This window comes from Cajanus cajan, chromosome 10, assembly GCF_000230855.2.
Source record: "Cajanus cajan strain Asha chromosome 10, NIPB_CcT2T_4, whole genome shotgun sequence".
NCBI classification, from domain to species: Eukaryota; Viridiplantae; Streptophyta; class Magnoliopsida; order Fabales; family Fabaceae; genus Cajanus; species Cajanus cajan.
Window position 1 is genome coordinate 18381083 of NC_138526.1, and position 15715 is coordinate 18396797.

At 38.7% G+C, this 15715-nt stretch overlaps 2 protein-coding genes across 2 annotated transcripts; both read right to left on the reverse strand.

Annotated features, from left to right (window-relative positions):
- Positions 1 to 13554: 13554 nt before the first annotated feature.
- Positions 13555 to 14746, reverse strand: LOC109817803 (uncharacterized). The gene is made up of 2 exons (XM_020383144.1): positions 14084 to 14746; positions 13555 to 13953 (listed from the first exon to the last, which is right to left on the reverse strand). Exons 1-2 carry the CDS (start codon positions 14744 to 14746, stop codon positions 13555 to 13557), a joined length of 1062 nt encoding a protein of 353 aa, XP_020238733.1.
- A 103-nt stretch (positions 14747 to 14849) lies between these two features.
- Positions 14850 to 15506, reverse strand: LOC109817802 (uncharacterized). The gene has a single exon (XM_020383142.2). The coding sequence runs from the start codon at positions 15504 to 15506 to the stop codon at positions 14850 to 14852; it is 657 nt and encodes a 218-aa protein (XP_020238731.2).
- Between the last annotated feature and the right edge of the window lie 209 nt (positions 15507 to 15715).

Here is a 15715-nt window from a genome sequence, read left to right on the forward strand (position 1 = left end):
GCATGTTAATACATGTTGCATTTCATATGGTGGTGAGTTGTGAGTAATGCATGAAAAGGAATAGGATGGGTAGGAGATTGAAAGATAGGAACATAAGATAAATCTGGTCTTTCTGAGTGAATTTGAGGTTGTTTTAGAGCTTAGGGAGTTGAAATACTTCAAGAAATAGAATATTTGAGGTGAATAGGTGCTAAGGGTGAAATTTGGAAATTTTGGAAAATGGCTATATATAGGGACTTAGGACCGAAGGGTCTTATTTGTCAAACAGAGACAGTTTCTAGAGAGAGGAAGTAGAGAGAGAGGCTCTGGTCCGGAGGGAAGCTGAGGACGCATTTGGGAAGTTTATCAAGCTAGGATCAATCTTCACAACTGCAGTTTCAAGAGATTTGGCCTCTAAAGCCTTGAAAAGGGGAATTAAAGTTTGAGTTGAGATTCGAGGATTTTGTTCAAACCTTGCATTTCTGAGATTTTTAAGGTAAGGATAGTACTTATGAGATTTAATCTAGTATGTACGAGTTTAAAATATCACATTGATTCCATGTTTTATGCATGATTAAGGTTGGATTGAGTGGAAAGGGTTTAGTTGGGTTTCTTCATGATTTCCATGGATTAATGGTTAAAACTTGATTTTATCGCTTAATATGTTGTTTTTGGATAAAGTTTATGCTTTATAATGGTTTGAACTCATGGAATTTGGATTGGGTTCGTGTTGGGAAAGAATTTTCAAGGTTTTCGAGGGTTTGTGGTTAAACATTGCGTCGGGCGTAGTTCTTTGTGTCGGGCGTGCATTCATCAGATGCTACCATTGTCTTTTCACGCTGGTCGCGAGGCTAGTCACGCTAGGCACAATTTGAAATGGGAATCCCTGGGTGAATCATGCCAGGCGTGGGGAGAACCATGTCGGGCGCACTATCAGACGTGGTCCTTGTGTTTTGGTTACTGATATTGCGTCAGGCGTGATCTAAGCACGACTGGCGCAAAGACTCATTGGGAGTCTCCGTCTAGAATTGCACCGGGCCTAGGATAATTGCGCCGGGTGCTGAGACCTCTGTAGGTCTCTGTTTGAGTTTTGCGCCGGGCGGGATATTAGTGCACTGGGAGTGAGTATGTTGGTCTTTAAGTCTTCATAAAAGTTGTAGCCTTGGATGTTAGATTTCCAATGGCGTTGGAATCACCCAAAAAGAAGGTCTAGAACTCTAGATATGACTATTTTAGTGAACAGGGGTCAAGCTGCCAGCATTGGTTATAGCTGTTGTGGTTTTTAGAATTTTTAACCAAGTAGATGATGGAATTGGGACTTTATGTATTCATAAGAGTTGTAGGAAATCTTCTTATCTTTCATATGAGATAAAGATGAGAATGATAGGAGTAGTATAACTCTTGATATTCTGTTTTATGTGAAGATTGCCATTTCACAAAGAGTGATTTGGTTAAATTGATAGTTGTTTTTGGTGTTTAATTATTTATGTTGTTATATTAAGTATTTTGGCATGGTTATAGAAAAGTTTGTATGTAATTATGAAATATGCTATGTGTGTTTGGTTTGGAAAGCTAATAGGACTTAGAGGAGTAAGGTTATGGTATGGATTGGGAGATCTCTTGGTGAGATCAGGATATAATCTTTGGGAAAATATGGAATTTGGGAGTCCCATGGTGAGGATTCCAATATGGAACTTTTCCAAAGATTATATAATAAACCACTTCATATGTTAGGTGAATTCTGAAGTACTCCTCTAAGTATTCTATTTGCTACCGGTATGGGGGCAAGGCCGAGTCATACTGATGGATGAAGTGGCTGCGATCACCAGAGTTATGTGACGATGTAACCCAACTGTATATTTTCCATGAGAGGTTAGGTGTGTGACATGGGCAGGTGACATGTTCACGAATTCAACACTTGGTTTGGATGTGTTGAGGTCAACATTTGGTTTGGATGTGTTGGCTACTTCATGGGATTATACAGTGGTGTGACTTTGGTTTGGATGTGGATTATGTATGCATTTGGTATGGATTGTATACATTGATTATGGATTCTTTATTATCATAGAATATGTATGCATTGGCATGGATGTGTATACATTGGATTTTAGATTGGTTTATATTTGGCATGGAAATGACTTGTTATAATGTTGTCATTCCCTTGGTATGGATACATACTGTTGATGAATATCTAGTTTAATGATATTTCATTTTATTGTACTATGATTGGTTTTATACGTGTTAACCCTTATATTTCCATGATGTGGACTGTGATGATCTCATTATGTGGGGGAGCAGATCAGGTGTGAGGCTTTGGGATGGCAAGGAGTCTTTTGGGTAGCTGCTTTGAGAAGTGGCTAGACTTAGAGTTTGACCAGCACCTAGGGTGTCTTATTTGATACTTTCATGATGTTGTAATTATATTATCTTTTTGGATGACTGTATAACCTTGCTGAGGATGACTATTTTATAAAATTATGTTTTATATTATGGAAACAATTTATACGTTATTGTATATTTACACTCTAGTGTAGCTGGCCTTTGCTCTATTTTCTTTATTATATATTATTTTATTTTAGTTGTCATATTGGTTGTTGATGTGATGGCCTAAGTGATGAGTCATTATTTTCCCTTATTTTCTTACCTTTCTGTGCTTATCTTAATCTCTGATTTGTGCTTAATTGTTTATATTCTGCACTGTTTTCTATTTGGGCTTTAATTGGACCGGTAATTCATATTTTAACTAAATTGAATTTTCTGGATCTTATTATCCCAATTTTTATTTTCAGGGCAATTTAATAATTATTTGGGCTTGGAATAAATTTTTGGACTTCAAGAAGATCTGCCACATCACATGCCATGTCACCATTGCACCACTTATGCCATATCAGCATTTTATTTTCTTTTTCGTTTATTTTTATTGTATTTTCGGGTCAGACCAGTGGGGGCCCATTTTTACACTCTATTAGGGTTTTTCTAGGGAGAGGAGCAGCTACCCACAGGCAGACTTGATGTGACCACGTTGTTGTCTCTCTTGGAACTTTGTTTTTTTTTGTTTTATGCTGGTGGCTCTTTGTTCTTCACGGTTTCTCGTTGTTTTCTGGTTGATCTTCCTCTTGTATCTGAACATTCACGTTTTGCTATTATTATTCACGTTTTGTATTTTGTTCCTGCTTCCATTTTCGTTTTCTTCTTCCTCTTCTCTGTTACGTTTTGCTTGCATTGCTGTTGCCACTTTCATGTTTTCTTGTATTTTCGTTTCTGTTGCTATTTTAATGGAGGGCTAAATCCCAGGGTTTGGGCCCTTGGACAGAATGCAATCCTCTGAAAGAGGTTCTCTGTGCGTTGCATTTCTGCTCCGCTTGATCCTCCCTTGTGGGATCTCTGTTCTGAGGCGTTCAACATCTGAGCCATGCTTAATGACTCTGGGTTGTTCACGTTCAGTATCTCAGGTTGCTTAATCCTGGGGAAGGAGGTCTTGCAAGGTTCACGTTTGCTTAATTCGTGTAGTGAAGTCTCATGTTAGTTTTCGCTTAGTTGATTAATCATGGACTGAACAGGATTATGTTTGGACAGATTATTTGTTGTGAACCAAGGAAATCAGAGGTGCATTATGTTCAGGGGTCTGACCTATTTTAATTACTGCAAGTAATCCATACTTCTGCTCGTTTTATTTAACTCGATAATCTGAACCAACCCCCCCCCACTGTGTGTTTGAACCTTTGACTGAGACAATTGGTCCTTGGGAGACGACCTAGGAGTCACTTCCTAGTACTACATTAATTGTTTTTTATTTGACCGGGTACGGCCTCGATCACTAAGGCATGTCGTTACACATAACACTTTTTTGATTTTTTTTATCTCTTCCTTTAAATATTCACTCTAGGCCTCATCCATTAACCCCTAATAAATAAAGCATATTTGTGATAAAAACGTTATTTAGGCAATAACATGGAAAGGGTAATAGAGGAATAATCATGTAAATCAAAACATGACTAGGGTTTAGTAAAATAGGGCATCCCACACCTCAAAAAAACGCTAAAAAAATGAAAGCCTGGTAGAAAATCCACTAAAGGAGGGCTGCGCAAAAATTAGGGCAAGATTCGCTAGGAGACCCACAAGCAAAAGAGGTAACCTAGGCAAAATAAGGATCAAAAGAAAAATGTCCGCTAGCCCAAGTTAGCACATTAAAGCAACAACTTGAATCGAAAATCGAAAGACGTCTCAAGGGGATCATTTAACCAAAGTGCGACCCCAAGTCATCACTCCACTTTCCAAAAAATGCTAAAACACAACAAATAACTTCCCTGTGGCAAATACATTTTGTTTAATAACCCTAAACACTAAAGCCCACCTTGGCCAACCATTATTCTAAAAAATCCCTTTTGAAAAAAATCCCTTCTAACAACCTTTTTTGAAAAAAAATATACAAACATCCCTTCTTTCTTTTCTCTTGACCCTTATGGCATTAAAACGGTACCGAAAAGATACACGAAAAGTGTAAAGTGAATACTCACAAAGGAAAGACGGAGACGTCCCTGAACGAAGTCTAGAGACATTTGACTACGCATCGACTAGATAATTAAAGAGCCACTTAAACTTCGGGTTTAAAGGAATATATCCCGACAATAATCAAAAAAGGCACAGATAGAAAGGAATCGTCAACATTAACCCTAACACGTACAGTTTAATTTCCTGAAATTAAAATTTGAATTGCATTTTTTAAGGAATAAAACAGAAGCACAAACCGCATTGCATGCATGTGGTGGGGGCATATGGAAGGGCATTAAACAAGATTTTATAATAATAAAATAATAAAAAGGGAAATCCATTCCTATCTTGCGTTTTCATTGCATCCATGCATCCATGCATTATACTTGTTATGGGTCAGAGGGAGTCATCAGGACAAAGCACTCGTAAAAGCTCCACAGCCAAGCAAGAGCTGAAACCGTGTCAAAAGCCTCGCCCAACAAAGGCAAACCCAAGTGATTCTATGTGCCCACCAAGCAAAGACATGTCAACTATAGAATAGGGTGGAATCAACCAAACAAGCAAGCCTATAAATATGAAGAGGCCATCGCGCCTTACTCCTCAACTGAATGAAGGATGATTCAAGAGAATGCCAAGACCAAGAATGACTTCCTACCAAAGCCAGGAGTGACTTCTAAAATACTACTTATCAATGAAGATTCAACGAATAACATCATCATGGGAAAGGATCCCTCCACCAATGATGATAGCAAAAGACAAAATAGAAAAAGGCAAAGCTTCAACAAAAGAGCCGAAGCTAATAAAAATAAAATAATAATAATAATAATATTAAAAGAATGCTAGGAAATCCTTAGCCCGAGGATCCGTCTACAAGCAAGAGGTAGGGACCCTTCACAACAACGATCAAATTATACAATTCAACAAGGTCAAGAAAATCCACACTCGATCATCAACAAAAGGAGAGTTACAATCCCCAAGGAAGACACCTGGAGAGGCATCACAATACTCACAGGGGCAACACCAAAATTCCTGTCATCCATTCTCAATAACACCAATTCAAGGATTCTCGTTGAGTATCCACCTAAAGGTTCTGAGGTCCTCCTTAAAAGGCCTTCAATATTCATCTCGATTGAGAGCTATCTTTGAGCCTCTAAAATCAGTTAGCAACAATGAGGGCATTGTCGAGTACCTTAAGTCGAAAAGGATTACCGTCGAGTACCCACCCAAAGGTTCTGAGGTCCTCCTTAAAAGGACTTCAATACTCATCTCAATTGAGAGCCGTTGTCGAGCCTCTAAAATCAGTGAGCGACAATAAGGGCACCGTCGAGTACCTCAAGTCAAAAAGGATTACCGTCAAGTATCCACCCAAAGGTTCCGAGGTCTTCCTTAAAATGACTTCAATACTCATCTCGAATGAGGGCCACCGTCGAGCCTCTCAAATCAGTGAGCAATAACGAGGGCACTGTTGAGTACATCAAGTAGAAAAGGATTACTATCGAGTATCCACCCAAATGTTCCGAGGTCATCCTTAAAAGGACTTCAATACTCATCTCGATTGAGAGCCACCGTCGAGCATCTCAAATCAGTGAGCGACAATGAAGGCACCGTCGGGTACCTCAAGTCAAAAAGGATTACCATCGAGTATCCACCCAAAGGTTCCGAGGTCTTCCTTAAAAGGACTTCAATACTCATCTCGATTGAGAGTCGCTGTCTAGCCTCTCAAATTAGTGAGCGACAACGAGGGCACTGTCGAGCACCTCAAGTCGAAAAGGATTACCGTCGAGTATCCACCCAAACGTTTTGAGGACCTCCTTAAAAGGACTTCAATACTCATCTTGATTGAGAGCCACCGTCGAGCCTCTCAATTTAGTGAGCGACAACGAGGGCACTATCGAGTACCTCAAGTTAAAAAGGATTACCGTCGAGTATCCACCCAAAGGTTTCGAGGTCCTTTTTATCTCCCTTGGTAAGTGTACCAAATCATATAAGTAGTTCAATGAAAATATGAGTATCGTCTCCCAAGGGACTTGCGCAACACTTTACAAATTCACTTGTTATACTAACTAAGCTACCAAAAAACAATAAGAGTTCAATTTGTTGCAATAAATAATGTAAGCAAGCAATCATAATTCTTTTTTGTATTTTTGTAAGGACTTAGGGTGCAAAACCTGATTCTAAAGCAATATTAATAAATGTTGGGTTTGACATCACTAAACCTTCTCTCATGTTTATCATTAAGCTCATAATAGTCATCATTCAGAATTTATCAATAACTCTAAAAAATAACCAACCCTAATCTCTTACAAGTTGGCATCTAAGTTGCTAGATTAAACTATCAATCTCTTGCATAGTTTAACCAAGAAACCAGCTTTAAAAACCAGAGCTTAAGAAAGACTAATGGCATTTACTCTATCTATAGGAATAAGCACCATTAGTTGCTTTATTTCCATCAAAGGTTTAAAATCATTTCTCAATCTCTTAAAAACCTCAAGTTAAGGGTGATCAAGCCATAACAAGCATTATGCACAGAAACAGAGCAATAAAACTGAATAACAACTAACATTGATCACTTAGAGTTTACACATGAGAATAGGTTTTGTTACTTCAAACCCCAACAAGGGTGAGATTAGCTACACATAGACATGTAGAACTCTACAAAATGATGAAGAAAGGAAGAAGCTTGATCTTGAAGGTTCCAGAGCTCTCCAACCGCCACAAAGACTCCAAGAATGATTCCTCTCTTTTCTGTCTTTGAAAATCCCTCTTTTATGTCATAAAAGCTTTTGTCTTATCTGAGTAATGACATGTTAGCACAATTCACGCTAAGCGTGAAGGATGGGTCTGGAAAGAAGTGATTTTCTGGAACACTCATGCTCAGCACCAATTTCCATGCTCAGCTTGAGAATTGAAGTTTGTTCCTTGACTCTCTGCTAAGATGAGGCTACGCATAGGTCTAAGGCTTAGCCTAGAGACTTAACTAAAAATTCCTTCTGCTTTGAGTTCACCACGTTGTCGTTTGCTTCCTTATTTCTTTCCTAGCTTTCTCCTAAACTACAAAATAATAGCCAAATACTTGTAAGTTACCTAAAAACATTATTCAAAGACAAAATGTGATCACCTAACAATTTATATATGTTTTGAGTTAAAAACAAGATCTAAAGCAAATAAAATTGATATAAGTGCTCCAAATTAGGCCATAAACTTAATGAAATCATAACACTTATCAATACCCCAAACTTAAGATCTTGCTTGTCCTCAAGCAAAGAAAAATAAAGCAACTAAGTTAACACACAACCTAATCTCCTAATTGAAAACAATTTGAACACTGATAATTACAACAAACAACCATACATGTCTTCCAAGAGTTGAACATAAGAAAATGTTGACACTTGATTAGCCAATCAATGTGGTGCCCACATAATTTGATATCAAAAGTGTATTGCAACAGTTCCCAAAGGGATTAACAAGCATGGCAGTGATACTAATGAAAATTAATGAACAACCTCTTCCTCACCAAGGTTAGTGTTTCTCTCATTCACACCAGTGTATTCAGGTGGGAATATCTCTCAAATTTACACAATTGAATCATACAAGTCAACTTTGCTTTTCATCTCAATTGAATTCAAATAGTCACATAATCATGCATAGATCACAAGGTCTTTCGTTGGTTGTAATGTGGCTGGGCTAACAAAGAAAATTGGTTTTTCTAGGTAAACAAAGGACACCAAAAGAGTAGAAGAGTAAGTCTTCCACTCTCTATCCCCAAAAGTCCCAAGATAATACCTTCATTCAAAACATGTAGTTCATACAACACAATTATTCAGACATTTTAATCACCTTTTTGATTTTTGAATTTTTTTGATTATTTGATTTTTTTGATTTTTTTTTTGAATAACAGCTAACTAATGGCCATAGTGGTTCAACCATAACATGCAACATCTATCAATATGCTCAACAACATTGATCAACCCAAAATGCCCCAAACTTAAGACTTTTCTCCTCTTATGATCAATCTGACTACTATCTTTTTCCTAGGGTGTGTGAGTATTTTTTTTCATTAACCACAAAAGTAACTATCACACACAATCACTAATCATCCCTAGAGTGCAACCACAAGCATATTTGATTTCGTGTCTTAAAATACCCTTGTTCACTAAGGAATACATGCACACCTGATTTTTTATTTACTAGTTTTCAAAATGCATTAAAACCACACAGTCAGAATCATTGAAATATGTACACATGCAAAGTTTACTACTAATTAGCATCCATACCACTCACAATACACAACAAAAGGTTAAAGGTTAATAAAGTAGTAAACAGTAGGATAACAAAACAAAATAATAGAACATAGTTTTCCAAAGTGAAATAGCTTAGTCTTCCTCCTCATCCTTTTTAGCCATGTTTGACTTTTCTTCATCGTCATCCTCCTCACTAAATTCCTCATCCTCATACTCCTCATCATCATCAGTTGCATCACCTCCCCCTACTATTAATGATGGCCCCCTGGCCATGCTAAATGAGCAAAATAAGCTGCAATTGAAGATGGGTGAAAATTTGGGATGAGTCCTGGTGCATGAATGGAAAGGCCACGAATATTGTCCATCACCATAGTAACAACTCTAAACATGGCCTCATCCCTCTGCTCACTACGAAGCATAGCAGCATTAATAGCTTCCTAGTGTTGGGAGTCCATAACATTAACTGGTGGCGGTGCTCGAGAGGAAGAAGCTGTGGTACTGGAAGTCTTTCTACGAATCTCCTTGTAGCAATAGGTATCAATGTAGACTTTGTTGATGGGCATCTTCAGCTTCTCAAAGGGTGTTTTAGTGGCATCAACTCCAGCTCGATGATAGAGATGTGTAATGAGTGAAGGATGACCCAAGATACCTGTATGTTGTGCATAGTTTCCAATCTCATCAACTATGAGTGCCCTGACATTAATAACTTTTTTATCCATGATAGCATAGAGAAGCAATGCCCTTGAATCCAAAACATCATAAGTGTGGCAACACAGAGCAAGATTGGCATGAATAAAAGCCACCCAAATTTTTGCCATTGGGATTAAATCTTCCCTTAGGATATAAGATATCTTTCCCTTGCTCGTGTACTGAAATTTCTTCCCTGGTTTACAAACAGTTTGTTCCACTAGCTCATAATACTTGTTGCGGAATATCCAATATGAATACTCACAATACTTGAGGCCTTCTATCAGATAGGTGCCTAGAAAAGCATTAATGGTGGCTGCATCAAACCTGATAGTGATACCCCTAACATAGCTGGTGCACTCAAGGAACTCATTACTAAGACCCCGACCATTACAATAAAATTCCCGCACAACAGAAATGTTGGCAAGGGCCATATAGGAGGCTAGCTTTTCCCACTTCCTTCTTTTGATTTCTTCTTGAAATTTAGGGTATTTATTAGGTGAGTTTAACCATCCTCTCCATCCAGAGACTTCTCTCTTCCAACTTTGGATAAAAATCCTGATGTTCCTTATCACGAAAAGTGTGAGAGTCAAATGCAGGTGAACGGGATGTTCACCCTGCAGTGGTCTTAATTCTTTTCTCAGGGCGTGTCTTTGGTGGAGCCATCCTGAAAGTTTTGTAACATGAAGGTACAAGGGTAATGAAAGCAACGATTAAAGCCAATCGATGAATAATAATGGAGCAAAAATCACATGGCAGCCAACTAATGTAATAGTGTAAACAAGAGAACCTCTAACATGCAATTTGGAAGGCACAAAATCAGGCAAAACAATTAACAACCAAGCTGCTAGTGGGACGCTAAGCGTCACTCACACGCACAACGTGAAATGTGTAGATGCAAGGTAGAAGTTTATGCCAGATCCACGCTAAGCACGAAGCCCAGGCTCAGCGTGAGGGGTTGCAGCAGTAATGCTCCCTCTTGGTTCTTCTTTACAGCAACCCATAACCAACTACACTAAAAAAAAATCAATCTTGTACTGTGTATTTACAAAAACAAGATTTCTAAGGGTTTAAAGAAGACCGATTCAAAGATATATCACTACACATGGGCAAACACCATCAATGAATAATAATGGAGCAAAAATCACATGGCAGCCAACTAATTTAATAGTGTAAATAAGAGAACCTCTAACATGCAATCAGGATGGCACAAAATCAGGCAAAACAATCAACAACCAAGCTGCTATTGAGACGTTAAGTGTCATTCACACGTCCAACATGAATGTGCAGATGCAGGGCAGAAGTTTCTGCCAGATCCACATTAAGCGCCAAGCCCAGGCTCAGCGTGAGGGGTTACAGCAGTAATGCTCCCCCTTGGTTCTTCTTTACAACAACCCACAACCAACTACACTAGAAAAAAGCATCAATCTTGTACTAGGTATTTACAAAAACAAGATTTCTAAGGGTTTAAAGAAGATCGATTCAAAGATATATCACTACACATGGGCAAACACCATCAATGAACATTAACCATGAAAATATAATAAAAAACACCATGAATGAAAGGGTTTGCGCAAAAATGGGTAGGGGTATTAGATCAATGGAGAGATAAGAATATGAAACCAAGAAGCATACAATGGAAGGAACCACAAAAGTTTGGGGGAAAGAGACTTACCTTCGCGCCTTTGGTGAACAAGAAGAGAGAAATGTGGCATTACCCACACCAAGAGCAAGAAAGAACTCGAGAAGGAGAAGAATATAGCCTAGGGTTTGAGAGTGATAGTGAGAGGTTAAATAAGGGTAGAGGAAAAGAATGGGCTCCTGGAAAGAGAGTGAAAAGATTTATTGTAAAAAGTGACTCCCAGGCTAATCGTGGGTTCCGGGGCTTAGCGTGAGAGTTCCAGGCCCCTAAATTCTCTTAGTCCACATTGAGCGTGAATCCTGAGCTTAGCATGGGTGTTCTAGAGAGAAATCCCAATTTTCCAGTTCATTTTTGGGGCTCAGCATGAAAATGAGGCTGAGCGTGGAACTTCTAAAGAATTCTTTTTTCCTCTGCATTAATATAGTTAGCGTGGAACTTCATGCTGAGCTTGAATTTCAAAATTACTGTAGATTTTTCAAACTTTTCAAATATAGCTCAACATGAAGTTCCTCAAGCCATCACAATCACAATGTTTTCTCAACTAAGAAGCAAACACAATGACTAAATATGTACCTACACCTAAAACACACTAACAAAAAATAACTAAAATTAAATGCATTCTAACTTGTTTTTGGATTAGGATTGATGGGTTGCCTCTCATAAAGCGCTCATTTTATGTCACTATCTTGACAAGCCAAGAGTTCAAGGGTTGTTCAATTCAACGGTGGAATAAGCTCGCTCAATTTCACCGCCTAGGTAGAGTTTGAGTCTTTGGCCATTTACCACCTAACTCTCTTTGGAGGCAAGATCCTCCACTTGTATTGCTCCATGAGGCCTAACTTGCTTAACTCTAAATGGCCCCGACCACTTTGACTTCAACTTCCCTAGAAATAGTCTCAACTAGGAGTTGTAAAGGAGCACAAGTTATCCTGGATGAAACTCTCATTTTAGTATCTTTCGGTCATGATACAACTTCACCCTTTCCTTGTAATGCTTAGCTGACTCGTAAGCATTGAGACATAATTCTTCTAATTTATTCAGCTATAATTGTTTCTTTTGAATTGATTGGGCTGGATCAAAATTCAAGAACCTGATAGCCCAATATGCCTTGTGTTCCATCTCAACTAGCAAGTGACATGCTTTTCCATAAACCATCTGAAATGGTGACAGTCCAAGAGGCGTCTTATATGCAGTGCGATAGGCCCATAACGCATCATCCAACTTGTGATCCCAATCCTTCTTACTTACATTCACCATCTTTTCAAGGATATGCTTGATTTCCCGATTCAAGACCTCTACTTGCCCATTTGTTTGCGGGTGATAAGGAGAAGCCATCTTGTGTCGCACAACATAGTGTTCCAACACTTTCTTTAACTGAGAATTATACAAGTGAGTTCCCCCATCACTAACCAAAACTCTTGGGATACCAAACCTGGAGAAGATATTTTTCTTGAGGAACTTGATCACTATCTTAACATCATTCTTTTGTGCAGCCACGGCCTCAACCCATTTGGAAACATAGTCCACAACCACTAATATGTACTCATTTGAATAAGAAGATGGTAAGGGCCCTATGAAATGAATCCCCCAACAATCGAAGACCTCCACTTCAAGCATGTTCTACAATGGTAGTTCAAGGCGGTTGGGGATATTTCCAATTCTCTGACATCTACCACAACTCTTTGCATGATTGTAGGCATCCTTAAACAATGTTGGCCAGAAGAACCCCGATTATAGGACTTTGGCTGCAGTTCGTTCACCATTGAAATGACCTCCACAGGGGGAATTATGGCAATGCCACAATATGTTCTTGGTTTCCTCTTGAGATACATAATGCCTTAGCAAATTATCAGCCCCCACCTTGAAGAGATACGGGTCATCCCGAACATAGTAATTGGCATCACAAAAATTTGTTTTCTTTTGTTTCCAGGTATAATCTTCCGGAATAATACCAGTTGCCTTAAAGTTCACCATGCTAGTAAACCACGGATGTTCTTGCACTAACAACAAAGCTTCATCTAGGAACTCATCCTTGATTTCACCCTCCTTGCAAGTAACTTTTTCATTGACCAATCTTGAGAGGTGATCAACCACTAAATTCTCAGACCCCTTCTTATCTTTATCTCCAAATTGAATTCTTGCAATAGTAAGATTCAATGGATTAGTTGAGGTTTTGATTCAGCTTTGGTGAGCAGGTATTTAATGGCTGCATGATCCGTGTATACGATGACGTTGGAACCAATAAGATAAGATCGAAATTTCTCCAAGGCATACACAATGGCTAGCAGCTCTTTCTCTATAGTTGCATAATTCAGTTGTGCTCCACTCAACACTTTACTGGCATAATAAATAGAGTGAAACACCTTATTCCTCTGTTGCCCCAAGATAGCACAAACAACATAGTCACTGGCATCACACATTAACTCAAAGTTCTCACTCCAATCAAGAGCAATAATCAAAGGAGCTGTAGTGAGCTTTTTCTTCAAGGTCATAAATGCTTTCATGCACTCTTTGTCAAAGAGAAAAGGGTTGGTCCTTGTTCAGTAAGGTGCACAATGGTTTGGCAATCTTAGAAAAGTCCTTGATGAACCTCCTGTAGATACCGGAGTGCCCAAGGAAGCTACGAACACCCTTAACATTAATTGGGGGAGGCAACTTCTCTATCACATCAATCTTGGCCTTGTCCACTTCTATTCCTCTGGCTAAAATTTTATGGCCAAGAACAATGCCTTCTTGAACCATAAAATGGAACTTCTCCCAATTCAGAACTAAATTGGTCTCAATGAACCTTTTCAAAACTAGCTCAAGATTCTCCAAAGACAAATCATATGAAGCCCCAAAAATAGAGAAGTCATCCATGAAGACCGTAATACATTTCTCCACCAAATCAGCAAAAATTTCCAGCATGCACCTCTAAAAGGTAGCTAGTGCATTACAAAGACCAAAGGGCATTCTTTTGTAAGAAAACACCCTGAATGGGCATGTGAAGGCAATCTTTTCTTGATCCTCTGGGTTAACCACAATTTGGTTGTACCCCGAGTACCCATATAAGAAATAGTAGTAAGTTTGACCAGCCAGTCGCTTCAACATTTGATCCATATAAGGAAGAGGAAAATGATCCTTCCTTGTGGCTTGATTTAACTTCCGATAGTCTATGCATATTCTCCAACTCATTCTTCTCATTGGTAATCACAATCGTTCCTCCTTTCTTTGGCATGACTTGTACGGGGATCACCCACTCATTGTCTGAAATTGGATATATCATGCCAGCTTCTAAGTGCTTTAGAACCTCTTTTCTCACCTTCTCTTTCATAACGGGATTTAGTCTTCTTTGAGGCTGAGCTACTAGTTTGTAATCACTCTCCATGTTTACTTTATGCATGCAGTAGGCTGGATTGATGCCTTTAAGGTCAGAAATGGGCCACCCTATAGCTTCCTTATGAACCTGCAAGACTTTAATCAATTTTTCTTCTTCCATTTGATCCAACGAGTTACTAATGATGATTGGTTTTTCACCATTTGGCTCCAAAAAGACATATTTGAGGTGAATTGAAAGTATTTTCAGCTCCAGCATAGTGCTCACTAGTGTGCTATCACCTTTTAACTCTTCATGATTTGCATCACTAGGTGGAATCTCCTTGAAGGTATTTAGATGCTTCAAGCATTCAGACATTTCAATCACACCTTCCTCATTGAGTTCATCCATAGTATCAGTCAACACACATTCAAGAGAAGATTATTTTTTTAGTGTCTTTGTAGCCTCAAGCACTACCTCATCTAGCACATCCATTTGGAAACTAGCACCTTTATCATTCATTAAAAGTGATCACCTCATCTTGGACCCTCAATTTAAATTCACCATCCCCTACATTAATGATTGCTCGGGCAGTCTTCATAAATGGCCTCCCCAAGATAATAGGAACAAAAAAGTCTTCTTCCATGTCCATAATCACAAAATCAGCTGGAAATATGAATTTGTCAATTTTAACTAGCATGTTTTCAATCACACCATATGGGTACTTGATAGATCGGTCAGCTAATTGCAAAGTCATACGTGTCAGTTTTACGTCCACCTGTCTAACTCTATCCAACATAGACAAGGGCATGAGGTTAATGCTTACACCTAAGTCTAGCAGTGTTCTTCCAACTGATAGGTTCCCAATAGTAATTGGAATTGTAAAGCTTCCAGGGTCCTTAAACTTGGGAGATAAGTTCTTTGGAATTATGGCACTGCACCCCGCTTCCAACTCAATGATCTCTTGCTCAATGAATTTTCTCTTCTTGGTTAAGAGCTCTATCATGAATTTCGCGTAAGTAGGCATCTGCTCTAATGCCTCTGAGAATGGAATGTTGATCTGAAGCTTTTTAAAAAGCTCCATGAAGCGTGCAAATTGCTTCTCTTTATCCTTCTTGCTTGGGGCTTGGGGATATGCCACATCCTTGGTACTAGACACCTTGGAATTCATATTCAATTCTCTTGCTAGCTGGCTCTTTGATTTTTTAACAACTTCCTCAACCAACTCTTCTCCCTCTATGACATTATCTTTTACATTTTCTATTTTTTTTAATTATTTTCTCCACTTCCCTCTCTCAATTTTGCCTCTTTTTCCTGTTGCTATTCATCTTCATCAAGTGAGATTTATACACTGAAATGAGAGGAATCTAGAGATTTGTG

What these genes read in the sequence shown, in the direction of transcription:
- LOC109817803 (XM_020383144.1), bottom strand. Translation starts at nt 14,746, where the DNA reads ATGGATGAACTCAATGAGGAAGGTGTGATTGAAATGTCTGAATGCTTG. An exon ending in TACTACTATTTCTTATATGG is followed by an intron (nt 13,954 to 14,083) that starts GTACTCGGGGTA and finishes GCTACCTTTTAG; the next exon opens with AGGTGCATGCTGGAAATTTT.
- LOC109817802 (XM_020383142.2), bottom strand. Translation starts at nt 15,506, where the DNA reads ATGAATTCCAAGGTGTCTAGTACCAAGGATGTGGCATATCCCCAAGCC.